Source organism: Chelmon rostratus, chromosome 3, assembly GCF_017976325.1.
Source record: "Chelmon rostratus isolate fCheRos1 chromosome 3, fCheRos1.pri, whole genome shotgun sequence".
NCBI lineage: Eukaryota > Metazoa > Chordata > Actinopteri > Chaetodontiformes > Chaetodontidae > Chelmon > Chelmon rostratus.
This window is the reverse complement of record NC_055660.1, coordinates 26,819,159-26,833,849: the sequence shown is the minus strand read 5'-3', so window position 1 is coordinate 26,833,849 and position 14,691 is coordinate 26,819,159. Positions and strand designations below refer to the sequence as shown.

Here is a 14,691-nt window from a genome sequence, read left to right as displayed (position 1 = left end):
ACTGTCTTGCTGTTTTACTGTTGTGTCGTGACTTCCGCCTATGTGTCATTGATTGGTTTGACCCATCACTTGTCTGCCCTCCTATTACGCTTTAATGCTCTGAGTGCCCATCACTCATCACCCTCAGCAGGGGGGATGGTGACAGCACTTCACCTGACCTTTGAACTTGTGTTGACAACTCAGGCGTCTCAAGTTGCAGAGGAGGCTCATGCGTGTCTTGGTTGGCATGGCGATGACATGAGAAGTAATATCACAGGAATATATTAGACGGCTGCTCCCACTGCTGTATTGACATTCTATCCACAGGAAAATAAGACATGACAGACAGCGTGCAAAATATGCCAATATTCCTCTGCGTTTTGTGTTTATGTATATTAACAACGTGGATGGAACAACACATCACGTTATTAAGGTTATAAAAACTTTAGCAATATTGCATGTTGAGATAACACTGTAGCCTTTCCACAGTAGATCTACAATCTTTATGATGAACTCATTGCTTCAATGAACATGGGAACTGGTGGGTACGTGTTGTCAAATGTCAAATCCAACCTTCATCCCGTAGTCAGCTCTCTCTTCTCTCATATGAGTGACAGAAAGCAAATTCAATCTTGAAGAGACCACATTATCACACTTTTTGGGTTTTGCCTTTCCTTCAGTGTGTTATTTAACTACTATAACACTATGTAAAGCAGCACCACCTTAAGCTCGATGGCCACTGTCCGCCCATCTCAGTATCTGCCATTGCTGTACAAGATGTGGAAGGTAACGTTGTGCAGGCAATTTTTTGTTGCTGGCTGCAAGAACCTACACAAAATTTTTGATGGAAGTGTGATGGAAATCACAACAATCTTAAAACTGCATGTTGTTTTTATCCAACCAAAAGTTCAAAACACAAATACAGTGTAAAAAAAAAAAAAAAAAAAAAATCATGCATATATATATATATATATGTTTTGTTTTGTTTTTTTTGTCAGATAAATTACCAAAATGATTACTGGTTATACAAAAACGTTGGATCGATTATTGGATTGCGTTATCATTTAATCATCTTGTCTTAAAGCTGTCTGGCATCTTGTCATGAGTAAATCTGACAGGGTTCATCTTTTCGGACGCATGAATAGAACATTTTAAGGACTGGGCAGCCAAATGGACAGACAACAAACGTTTTCATGACCAGTTGGCAAAAATGATGAATGTTAGCTGAAATACCTCTCGCCGTAGGGAAAAATGCATGAAATGACACAGTGAAATCACATGCCACCCTGTGACCACTGTATCTCGGGCGATAGCACAGCTAAGATTTTCCATATAAATTCCCTCTCCCAGTGATGGCTAAAGCTGAAGCTCTTTAAATGCAGACATAGACTGCCGAAGTGCAGAATCTTTACTAGCCGGATTATCTCTCTTGTAGCAGCCTGCTCTACAAATGCTTTTCTATCTGGTAAACCATGTAGCTCTAAATTCAATTAGGGCCACATAAACATTTTCATGTGTGGCAAGTGAGCTGTGAAAGGGCAGGAAACAAGCTCAGGCTGCAGCTGGGAGAGACGAGCAGGGCCTGATCTACTTCTGAGGAACAGAGGAGAGAACAGATTTGAGATGCTGCAGGAGATGCTGCGCTGTAATATTTAGCATGCACCGAACTGGCTGCTTTGTGAGAGTCCAAGAGCGTGGCTGTGTCTCTTTATCACTCAGCGGATGTCTGCTGCTGTCATGTTTCCATCCATCTATCTGACTCTGTACGCCTCCCCCCTGCCTCCTCTCATCACACACAAACACAGACAGACAGACTGACACAGAGTAAACTCCATATCTATTAATTTCAATCACAATCACAGAATGTTTTTATCTGCCAAAGAGCATGACATTCATCCAGGATTCATCCAGTGCATCCATCCAGCTACACTTTACATATACAACATGCAGCATATTCATCTTTTTGTAAGTGTGCGCATTGAAGCTGAATGGGGCGAAATAAGGCTACAGCTCTAAAGTATGGGTAATGAATAATTAGTGGTCTCTCCCTCTCGCTCTACTTCTCCCTGCGTCCCCCTGTCCTGCAGCTCATATTACACTTCATTATTCTTTAGGCTACCCACTCCCTCTAGTGATGGACAGAGGCACTGCCCGAGGAGCAGCCAGCAGGCAAACAGGCGGCAAATGTGGGACCACGGGAATGACAGGAAGAGTCAGCCTCCTCGCTGCGGGCTGGATGTCGTGCCAGGCTGCCGGTGGGAAACACAGCAGTGGACTGAGAGGAGCACTTGTGTGACAAGGAAGCAAACCGGACACTTCCGCAAAAAAAAAAAAAATGGCCGACTGAGTGCAAGTGTTGTGCTCTGTTTCAGGAAATGAGGTGGGCTGAAGTGCTAAGAGGCACAAACAGACAAAAAGCATTCAGGAGCAGGCAGAGGACAAACACAAATACACATACAGAGGCACACGAACATGCTTGATTAACTGCTGTCTGCTGTGAAAAAGCATGTTCATTTGTATTTAAGTGGCGCAACGTGATAATTACCTGGGCTGGGTTTCTTCAGAGCTGCGTGCTACTCTGTGGGTTCCCAACAAGGCCTAGTTTCCCTTAGCCCCCGCTCCTCTCATCCATCTCACTGGTCGGGATGATGTAGCGATGCCTTCACTGGTGGCCCTACCTCGGCGAATGTTAATAATCATAGCCAGCCTCCACTTTCCTACCTGCATTCCCAGCACTTATCAGTGGGATATCGCCTTCGAAAAAGATAAACACTGAGAGCAAGGAAAAAAAAAAAACAGGTCTTTAGCTTTAATAACTCATCTGTTATTAAGCCTATATCTGATTCTGTGTCCATGTGCTCAGAACAGAAAAGATTAGCCCACTTAGAGCCAAGCTGCATGTATAGATACATAATGAATGTAATCGCTCACTCCAGAGCTACATGCACAGAACAAATTAGAAGGTGAGTCAGAATTCAGCGCGCTGAACTGAATAGAATTCATTAAGTAAAGTTGCTACAAGCACTCTCCATGCAACAAATCATTGCTTCAATTTGAGCGATCCCATTTAAATTTCATTACGCCTTCACCCTGACATGTTTAAAATCAGATAGGGACTGGAAAGAGATCTATCCCCTTCAAGATAATTGATAGCGCCAGAGTCTGGGCAGACCACACGGTAAAAATGGGGCTTTATTCATAATTCATGCAATTTTATATAACTGACTTACTTTTGAAGATTACACAATAACATATTCATTGTTAAAGCGAGAGCTGTGGTCAACCCAGACTAAAAGGCTGTTGTGTTGAAGGCCCAGACATGATGAATGCCCCCCATGTTTTTTGTATGAGACATGTAACATAGCCTGTTGCCATACTACAAAATTACCACGGTGTGTTTTTAGTGATGAATCCAGGTGTTTCCAGAATAAGGACTACCTCACTGATGTTGGCATTTTGCAGGTTTTTGTCTTGTTTTTTTTTTTTTTTTTTTTTTTATGTGGTGTTTCTGCTCATCTCCCTGATGAAAAGGTCAAGCTCTGGGATAATGTGTGATAATTAAAAGGGCTTTGGCATATGGCTACCATTGCCAACATGCTGTGTGAGTCAATGGGAGCCATTTATGCCTTGTGAGAAAACAAATGACAAACAAAAGCTGTTGGAATACACCAAGGAGGAAAATAATCAATAAATAAAATCACAGGATTCAGTGTTGGGTTATGCTACCAGCATACCTGAATAAAGATTAAGATTAAATGTTTTGGGGTTTTTCTTGCTAACATGGCTGCCTAATGGATGCCAATGATGAGTAGCTGTAGCTGCAAATCAAAACAATGGGCTAAAAAAGGCTGAAAAGCTCTGTGCTGGGTTGGTTGGTAGCTAATGCACAAAGATTTTAAGCCCCACGACAAACTCCTGTCACATTACAGCCATTTGACTCATTGTTAATGTCAAAAATATGAATAAATGCAGTTTTATGGCGTCCTTAAACCACAAGAAAATACAGCAGCCAAAAGTCTCACAGTGGCTGAACTGTTTTATTTTCACTGTAGCCTGAAGGCATATGACACACCAGGAATGATACTGAGCACCATTGATTGTAAGGGCCCACTATCAGTCTCTCTATGACAGGACTGGGGCAGCACAGTGGCCACTTTCACTGAGAATTATTGGGCTTTAGAAGGTTTAAGCTTCTACCATGAGGCACAAAAGTACGGGAAGGTGCCGGGTTTATAATGACAGCATGTGAATTTGTTCAACAAATGACACAGTGATATAAGCGGATATTCAAAACAACTGCTGCAAAAAAAACAGGTAATAAAGCTTTACATTACAAAAGAACAAGGCCTTGTTCAAGCTGCCTTTTATGTGCTGCTCTCAGCACGACAAGCCACACTGCAGAAAATCACTGCACTGTTGACGCAGGCAAAAAGAGCCTCGCAAGCTGGAGCATGTAAAACGTGTCGGACTAGGGGTGTTTATTCGGTGACATGCCTGTTACCACTCATTACTCAACATTACTGCTTGTATTCAGTAGAGCCTCCACTCAAGACGCTGTTAAGTGGGAAAGCAAGAGCAAACAGAGGAAGCGGGAAAACAGGTGATGAGGGTCAGAGGGGAGCCACTTGTGGGATGACTTTATCACAGCAGCAAGGAAAAGACACATTATCCAGCTGTTGAGGTTAATGTAAAGTAGAGTCTTTCTTTTCATAATGGGTTTGCTGTGTATGACTGTATATCAGCATGTTTTGCCACAGTGTTGTGTTTCTATCTTAATTCAGTTGCTGCAAGCAAATTACCCACTGGAGAAATGAATAAAGACTGAACTTTGTGAGCTCGAGCTCTGCTTGTTTTTTTGTTTTATTTTTAGTTAAATAAGCCAAAGCTGACAACTCTTAATTCACTGTGCTTCATTAGGTTTTATGTGTTAGTGGCAGCTCACATCCATTAGCAGCAACACACGTTAGCGCATACAGCATGTGTTTCTGCCGACACACATACAGCATGCATAGACAAACGCATACACGCATCCCCAGTACTAATGCACACAAACACGGGCATTCACACAGTCAACATCAGTGTAACCATATGAGGCAAGTGACTGCACTTTTTCCAGGATCTTTCAGAAGTCACACCTGGTGGCAAACGGGGGCAATGCACATGGACGGATGCGATCTCCTCTCATTTCCACACTGAAAACAGACAGACGCTGACCGGCAGCAGAAAAGCAACAGCCTCGTTCCTCTGTGCATTAGCAAAACAGACGTGATTACAGGTGGCAGCGGCTTGTTGTTTGTCGGATCAAGGCTCCAACTCTCAAAGATCCTTAAAAGCAATAATCAGCTGAAACAACATATTAGAAACCATTTGGCAGATATTCTTCCTTTGATTCATAAACAGATGGGGGTTGTATTTTTGACCCCAAAAATACAACCCCATGTAATACAATCACCGGCAACAGCAGTGGAATGAATGTTGTTTTTTTTTTTTTAGTTCAACGTAAATGATTCTTTCAGACAAAACGATCTCCACTCAAGGTCCAGTGACTGGCTTTGTCCAGAGCTTTTGATCTTATCAATGTACCTTCATCAGCAGTATGAATAGCAACCATGGAACCTTTGGATGTTCCAGTTTTCTTTTATTCTGACCCTTGAATTTAAGTGTTTGTCATCCATGTTACATTAAAGCAAGGTTAAGTGGCTGCTGCGTCACAGTCAGTGTGCGATGGTAATTATTTAAACATAGTGTAAAAGTAGAGAAGAGTCGTAAAGTGAGCAAACAAATGCAGTAATATCAGTTACACACAATCTGTCTGAAGTTTTCTAACATTTGCCACCATAAGCTTGTGGTCATACCAGACTGCAGCAGCAAAACCTCTGAGTGCCTTAAACTGAGCAACAGTGCAGCTTTTATATTTATGTATTTAAGTTTTATTTTTAGGAGGAAATTTTTGTTATTTCCTCTTCCGGAAGTTACAAAGTGTCTCCTTAAAAGTAGGCTCAACAACTCCTGCTTATCAACAGCAGGAAACAGCAGTTCCAAGACCACCCAAGGTCCACTTACCACTCTCTGTAGCTGGCTGCCACATCACCAGGTCATATTTTTTAATTGTGGTTGAGATCATGCCAGACAGTACAAAGACAATATATTAAATGTCCTACCTCATCATTTTATAGATTTTTGTAAATATCTGCTTATTCTGAATTAGATGCAGCAACACGTCAAATGAGTCGCGACAGGAGCAAGAAAAGACTGAGAAAGTTGCGGAACGCTCCAAAAACACCTGTTTGGATCATTCCACAGGTGAACGAGTTCACTGGTAACATGTGATAGCATCATGATTGGGTATTAAAGGAGATTACTACATGGGCTCAGGAACACTTTGTGAACTGTTGCTGGTGAACGCAGTTTGTTTACTTGTTTTGAGTCCCAACTGTTTTGGAATCGAGGTTAACCACCTTTATCATGATGCAGTCCCATTCACCATCACCACAAAGCGCAGCCTCAAAGCGTACCACCGTAATGTGTCACACACAACTTAAGTCTTTGATATTTTAAATAAGGTAGTATTAAGTACATTGTTTTACATCGTACACTTGTTTCTACAGTGTATATCATGAGTGCATACCTGTGTAATGGCCTTCGGTGTGAATGAAACGCCACAGGCGTGCAGTGTTAGTGTCACCTCAATTCAGTGAGTAACTAAGGGGATGGTAAGTGATACCTTTAAGTTGGCCTATCTTACTCTGTGTAGTTCCCAGTATTTTTCTAAGCAGGATTATATGAAGGCACTGTACTTTTGTTTCCAGTGGACGCTCCACCCTCACAGAAAACACCTATAAAAGAGCATGAGGATTAATAATTCATTGATATCCATGACCACTCACACTCTCCTTTATAAGGCAGCCTTATATTAGCACCGTACCCGTCAAGCAGTTCAAAAAGCTCTTACGGTGTCATTAAAATTTTAAAAGCAGCTCAGCGTGGAGGCCGGATAAATAAGAGACAATTACTGTGTTTGATAGAAATGTAATGTGGTCCCCTTTCAAAAGAAGTAAGCACAAACCTTGGGGGGAGGGAAATGACTTACAGCCAGTTGAGGGCTGATTTAGTTAAAGGGTGCTTTTCAAGCTGAGTTCCACACCAGATACTATGGACAGTCAGAAGTTCAGTCACGTATGGTGGCTGCATAAGTATTTTGCGCAGCCTGAGAGGGGTATTAACAGGAAATAGAAATCCAAAACCATGAGTCTATCTCCCGCCGCCATCAATGAAAGATGCTTACACAATCTGTTTGGTAATGGGACGGATGTTTAAGGAGGTTATTACCATTAAAATCCAAATAGAAATAAAGAATCAGACCTGATTGTAAAGTTAATGCGGCGTGGACCCGTTTTACAGCCACTTTCAATCTCTCATAGATAAACCAGTAGATCACTTTAATTAGACAATGTGTTAATTGACTGCAGGTCCTGGGGTGTAATGTGTCAACATTAGTCTCCATCAATGACGACCTCCTCCAGGCACGACACCACTCACTCCGACCGAAATTGAGACTGAGAATGATGGAGGGGGTGTGTATGTGCGCGTTGTGCAGGTTTGTGTGTGTGTGTGTGCGGTTTTTTATTTTCACATGAACGTGTGTGCACGCCTGCAACTTTGTGTCTGCCTGTTTGCAAGCCAGCAAGCATGCCTCCGATTTGGTGTAATTGTGACACAGTAAAGACATATCAATGCGTGGGAGGGACAGAGCCTGCTGAAGGAGGACAGGAAGAGAGAGGAAAAGGAAAAGCGAATAGAGGGCGAGGCTGAGAAAGAGAAACACAGCGTGCAGTCTATCGCTTCACTGTGGTCTGACATTATTACATGCTCATCGCCTGGCCGCTCTCCACGGCTTCCCTGTGTTCGGGAAATGGCAAGTCGCATCAACATTACAAGGTATCGCATTTGGCTCAGAAAAAAGAAAGGTGGATAAGGTCAAGATGCACTGCGCCTCTGGGATTTGGAAGATTCAAACTCAAAGCTCCATACTCCTTAAATCAATCCATAGGTGTTCAAGCTGTGTGCAGCAGGAGGAAGACAGTGGGAAGAAGACACATCACCACAGTAGGTGGTGCCCCGCGTTCTCCGGGCCCCCCAGATGGGGAAAAGGCATTTAATAGAATAGAAATAAAACAAAATTAAATGTGACACTGGGGTGTGCCAATGCAATTAACACACATATACTTGCACACAAACGTCTCTCTCGACCTCACACTCTTTCCCACACACGGATAATGTCAGCACACTGCTGAGCGGGAACAGTGTCGAAGCGTATGATTATACTCAACTTTCTGAAGTCGTAGCGAGGTAGCTTCCATCAGTGCCTCAGCCAACGTGGCAATCAAACAGGAAGCATAATGAGGCCATTCAGCCCGGCAAACGCAGCCTTAAAGCCTCTTGTCTGACCGACTGGGTTTCTACTATGCATGTGCTCGTAGCTTCAAAGCTTTTAGCAGCTTGATGTGATCCGAGGTCCGTGGCTTCCTGAATGGCTTCCTTAATGTGGTGCCGTTTTCTGTGCAGAGTGCTAAGTAGAGTTTTAACATTATGTGACACGTTTTAATGCATCTGGTGACCTTTAGCAGGAATTATAAAATTCAGTCTCAAATTGTGCTGACCTAGTTAACTTCAGGTGAAAGGAGAGAGCTGGATTTCTGATAGCTGCATGTGTTCGTCTGATTTTCTACACTGTATTTCTTATTTCAAATTCTGTGGAGAGTTTTGCTTCCTTTCCAACTCAAAAAAAAAAAAAAACCTTTGTGAGGAAATGCTGTTCAGCTGTTGTTCAGCAAGGCTAAAGTCTGCACTACACATTAAGATATCCAGAAAGGAAACATGACCCGCCACGCATTGTGTGACTCATCATGCACATGGAATTTGAAAGCGTAAGCATACAGTGTGAGGATGGGTGAAGGCATCAAGAGGTCAAGAGCCTCAGACCGACCCCGACTGTTCGGTAACTGCAGCCAAGAGTTTAGCTCTGTAGGCCATTCAAGACAGATTCTCCATTCATGTTTTGTGGCACATGGCGTCTTGCCACAACATCATACTTCCAATGCAGAAAAAAAAAACAAGAAATGGAGAATAAATTTGCCGGCTAATTGGTGGAGGAGGAGGGGAGGGAGGAGGAGAGATCAGGGATAACGGAGATAAGGCCCGCTGGAAAGGTTACATTATTTATGATATTCTCGTTTTTCTCCCCTCTTTCTTCATCCGGAGCAGAGGGCCACCAGAGTAGCAGGAGAGAGAAGAAAAGAAACAACTTTATAATATATTACCATCAGTAATTTAGGCTGAGGGGTGAGATGGGGTGATGGAAAGTGAGCAGGAACAAGAGCTGCCTCTACATCCTAAATCATATCCCCTCGCTGCAGAGGCCATGTTTGGAAATGCTTCACATGGCTCTGTCCTTGTTGGTGGGTCTCTGGGCTTTTTCTGCACTATGAGCGCTACATGATGACCATAGCATGCAAATAGCAGCCAGCCAGGCTGATAAAGTATTCTACAAAAGCATCTTTGCAGGATGACAGGTTTCAAAAGTTTCCAACATCTGCAAAAATGCAGAATAGTCTTGCATCCATCTGCTCTTTACCTTTAAATCTCTTATCTCTGGCTGAAACCTGTGTTTGTTTCTGCTGCATGGCCTTTTTGCCTCCAAATACCACTCATGAGAGTCTGCATGTGCTCCTGCAGTTCTCAGGAAAGATTTGAGAATTTCAAATACACACAGCTCTATTGATGACTTGCCAGATATGGCTGACCTGTCTCTGTGTGAGTTCTCACGACTTGAAAGACCACTCAAGTCGAGCCTATACTCACGCTGTCTTATGTTAATTTCCCTCAAAGCTGACAACGCTTATACAGAACAGATGAAGAGACATCAAAGACAGCGCCATGTGCCACGGCACATGAAAAAAACATCTTGGAGTGTTGATCAGCCGAAGAGCTGGTGCTCTGTCCTGGGCTATCGGCTAAATGTGCTGATATTTATGGTCACAGTTTTCTTAAGGGAACGTATTCATTGTGACTATACGCTTGGGAGGAAATCTCAAGGTTCCCTTAGAAGAGATGAATGTTTTAAGATTAAAACAGGCACTGCTAAGCTATCCATTTTGTATTCAAGCTGTCAGTCACAATGCCATTATGCTCATGTCTGCTGAGGGTGGAGGGATTACACAGCCTCAAAGATACTTCAGGAAATAACTTGTCACTTTGCTGTAGGGATGCTTCACTGGTATTATGCCCATGAATATAATAAATGACAGTTAGTCTCAACATCGCTACCTCTACATTCTCAGTTCATATCGAAGGTTAAGGCTTCGCCATGACCTGCGAAAGTCTGAGGCACAGACCTGAAGATGCATGCAGTGACAGACAGACAGAGAGAAAGAGGGAGGGAAGCGGGGACAGAGACAGCAAGGTGGACAGGTACAGGGAGACAGTGAGAGTGCATTAGCCTTGTGTACATGCCTCAAAGGACACTACATCCTCCCCCAGGGAACCCACAGCAGCGTCAAGTCTCCCAGAGGTAGTCGCAGTACAAGACACAGCCGACCGACCTGGCTGAAATAAGCCTGACAGAGAGTCTCTCGACCAAAGAGGTTGTGAATGTATGGTCAATGTCGAACAAACAGCGTTCCAGTCAGCCTTTTGAGATTCATCTGCATCGTCTTTAAGGAATTTTGTCCAGAGGAATGAAATGGCTGAGCAGGTGTGAGTTCTGTATCTTGAATGCAGGTCAGTGAAACTGGGCACATGACTACCACCTGTGCAAGAAGTTTGTCAGTTATTCAACATGGGTCATTTTTTACCAAATGGAAATGCGATTGTCTTTGGCCATTGTTTAGCGAGGTTTAGGGAACAACTTGGCTGGGGATAGGGCCTGGTTTAAAGAACTGTCAAAGCTAGGGAAAGAAAGACAAACACAACAGTGACTGTTGGTAGAAAACAGAGTGCAAACAGCACCTCTGGTGTCAAAGTCAGACGTCAGAGGCTATACGGTAATTACTTAAGATTAGACAGCAACTGTGGTCATGGTTAAAAAAAAACCTCCCTGGTTAAGGTTAAAAAAACATTGTGCTCAAATTAAAAGTAACTAACGTTGACTGTAGGTTAGCAGATGGGATGCTGTCATTGTTAACCTTAACCAAATAGCATCCTCCAGTGTCTGACTTTCATACCAGAGGTGGCCACTTGGTTCAGGTTAGAGATCAATCATGGTTCAAAGAACTATGTGGCCATGGTTATGGAACGATCACTGCCGAGAACCTCATGATTGCGGTCCAAGAAAGATTGTGATCAAGGTTAAACAAAGCCAATGTTGACTGCTGGTAAGAGATGGGATATAAACAACGGCGTCAAAAGTCAGACACCAGAGGCCACTCTGTGGTTAAGGTTAGAGAATGATCACCGTCATGGTTAAAAGAACGTCCTGGTCAAAGTCAGAAAACGATTTATGTCAAGTTTAAATGAAGAATTACATGGTTACAGGTCAGGAAAGATTATGGTCAAGGTTAAAAAAAACAATGCTGACAGTTAGTTGAAGACTGGTATTTGATGAAAATGGAGAAACAGGGAATGCTGGGAAAAAGATACGCACAACAGGATGCTTCAGGTGGTTTGATGTGTATAACCAAAAAAAACAATGTTGTCATTCAGCCTCTGAAGTGGAGTCAGATGAAAAATGAGGGATCCCACAAAGCGTGCCATGGACAGTGAATACAGCGATACAGTCAAGATTAAAGTGACTGAACCAAGCTGGTCATTCATCCAACCAGCTGGTCATCCCATTAGTCAGCCACTCACTCTCACTCTACCTAAACTACTGCTTCACTTAAGTTAGAGGACTTCAAGCTCAATCTCTTTATCCTACCACTCCATTCATCACCAGAACAAGCACCAAGAGCCAATGAAGATTAAGTAGCAGATCTCCTCTCTTGGGGATGCTCTTGAGGCCAGGCCTGAGTTCTTTTTGCCACGAAAGAAGAAAAGACTTTGAAATCGAGGCCTCAGTCTTCAAGATAATTATTAAAGATTTAAAGCTTTGGGGCAGCGGCACTCAATAACCTCCTCGCCCTCTCCATCCAGCACACACTCATGCAGTCGCACACAAGCGTGCACAAATATGCACTCACACAAACATGTTCCCCTCGCAGAGCCTCAGTCTTCACTGCGGGTTAAAAAACAAGTTCATGCACCGTGTCATAATCAGCTCAGACAAGACTGAATATGTGGGAATTTCTTTCTTTTTTTTCGAATGGAATAAAGCAAGAGGAGCAGCCACAACAACAAATTAAGCTTGTGAAAGCACAAAGAAGAGCCCATCGGCTCCCTGTGAGCTTACATGGTCGTGTAAATGACTTTGATTCATTTTGTCTCATTATTCTCTTCCTATGAGGGTCCTCTTGTGTAAGAGGGGCAGGATTTTCATCCGATTCGCACACAGAACGGGCTTGAATGTGGTCAGTGTCATTGCAGAGACGAGTTTGTGGCGCTGTGAGAACTGTTTGCAGCTGTTAACATTTGCACATGTTATGGCACCAGGCTGCCCCTGACTTTGAGCTGGACATGTATGTTGTGACACTCTGCATGCTGTCCTTCTGCATCCAGAGAGCAAGGGCACTTATTATTAAGTTGAAATTAATAATAGCAATAAAAACAGGCAAATTTCAATGTCATATTGTAATTATTAAGTCTGAAATGTATTTTTGTATGTTGTCGTTTCAGAAATTGTTAACACGAACATTTTAACTGATATATTAAAGAGTTGGAAATAACAAAAAAAGGACATTTTTCCATCAATTTCTTCATTTCATGTGAGTACTGTCATGATACTACAATTCAGCAGAGAGTCCATGTCACTAGGCGCCATTGATTCAAGGAGGCACACATCTCCTGTTTAGGATTAATGTACATGTGGGTAAGACCCAACCTTCAAACACTGAACACCCCCCTTTGGAAATTTTGTGGTAATGCATCCAGGGCAGACACCTTTTTATTTGCAATAGAATGTGAAGCAGTCAGAGAGCCCAATCAAATTACTCTTTTTCAGATATTCAGTGTTCAGTAAATCCAAAAATTCGGTGGAAGCATAAGCAGTGTTACACAGGAGATATTCATAATCTAAAGAATTTCAGGCCTTATTGGAGATTGAGCAATAATTTATGACTCTCTCCTTCCCCAATCAATTAGTTTGGATGAAAAACCTCCCATCATTTGGGAGGAATGAATCATTCATTAGCATATCTCAAATTCGCTGCAAATAAATCATAAATATTTTTTTTTCCCCACTAAGGCTACAAACCACGACAGATTAAATATTAAACTCAAAAATGCTCGATTTACAGCCCACGCACAGATAGAGACAAGTGTCGAGGATAATGTCAGGAAAAAAGCAAAAGAAATGCAAGATCAGAGAGCGTAATCGTGCGTAATTGCCGGGAGAGTCAAAGGTCGCGGCCGGATACAGTTCACAGTGGCTGCACAAGTCTGGCATGTATGGATCAGTGTGCGTCGGTGCGCATCTGTAGCTTCCAGTGCACCTGTTAACAGTGGACCACAACTCAGCGGCACGACAGAGCGCCGACTCTCTGCTCCGTGCGTCACGGAGTATGTTCACCCAGCTGCTCGAAATATCAGGAAGCAGTTTATGTGAAATGTGGAGTTGTGAAAAGCAACCGAATATGCAGACAACAACAACAACAATAATAATTCAGGGTTACTTACGCTGCTGTTCTGCCCTGACCAGTAGACCACCGCGTGGTTGTGCGCAGAGTCCCCCGTCAGAGCGAAAGTGCTGCTGGTGAGCTTGGGCTCATCCTGCCGGTTATTTCCTCTCCCTTCATCTCTGTTCCATCTGAATTCGGACCTGCCCTGTCTGTGTCCGTCTAACAACGAACCCCGATCCTCCGGTGCGCTCGCATCCATTCCGGTCCGGCCGGTCCAGCCGTTCTCGCTGAACTCAGCAAACTCAGGACCGCTTCTCTTCGCTCTCCGGAGCGCAGCATCCTCACCCTTCTCGTGCTCTCCTGTCTCATCACTGCGGTGACTTTCTTCACTGGACCCCGCTGCGTCTTCCTTTGCATTAACTCCGTCCAAACTAACATCTTGAGGGAACTGGGGGGCATCCTCGGCAGAAACGCCTGTCTCATGGTCGTCGTCCACTCCAGTATTGTGGTCGGTGACCCCGAGTTCCCTAAACTCCACTCGGATGTTTTTTAGGGTTCCTGGCTCATCTGTCGGTTCAGTGCGCATCCCCAGCTGTAATTCCTCCACATGAAGTTGAACTGGCGACGGGCAAGATGAGCAAGTTATCTCCGCCTCGGTATTTTGTAGGGTATGCGCGGCTATCATCAGCCAGATACCCAGAGATAAGTGCAAGCCTGGGCAGAAGCCAGCCCAAGTCTCCATCGCTGACAGAGATTTGGGGGGGTGAAGGACCGTTGGAGACCTTATCCAATACCTTAACTCCCTTCTCTCAGGTCGATATGGAATAACTGACGCCTCGATTGTCCGTCTGGTTGTTTGGGGGGGAGAAAAGTGCTCTTCAGCGAAACTGTTCACGTCCAAGGATCTTTGGTCGGGAAAGCCACCACACAGGAGGGAGGAGCTGTATCGCAGCCAGCTGCCGAGTGTGCGCCCGGAAGAGACAGTTAGAGGGAGGGAGAGAGA

At 43.7% G+C, this 14,691-nt stretch overlaps 1 protein-coding gene across 1 annotated transcript in view; it reads right to left on the bottom strand.

Moving 5' to 3' along the window:
- The window catches only part of sorcs3 (sortilin related VPS10 domain containing receptor 3), a 185,787-nt gene extending 171,357 nt beyond the window's left edge, over positions 1-14,430 (bottom strand). The window contains exon 1 of the mRNA XM_041965059.1: positions 13,747-14,430. Within this exon, the coding sequence (XP_041820993.1) occupies positions 13,747-14,430 (684 nt within the window). The remainder of the gene's footprint in view (positions 1-13,746) is intronic.
- Between the last annotated feature and the right edge of the window lie 261 nt (positions 14,431-14,691).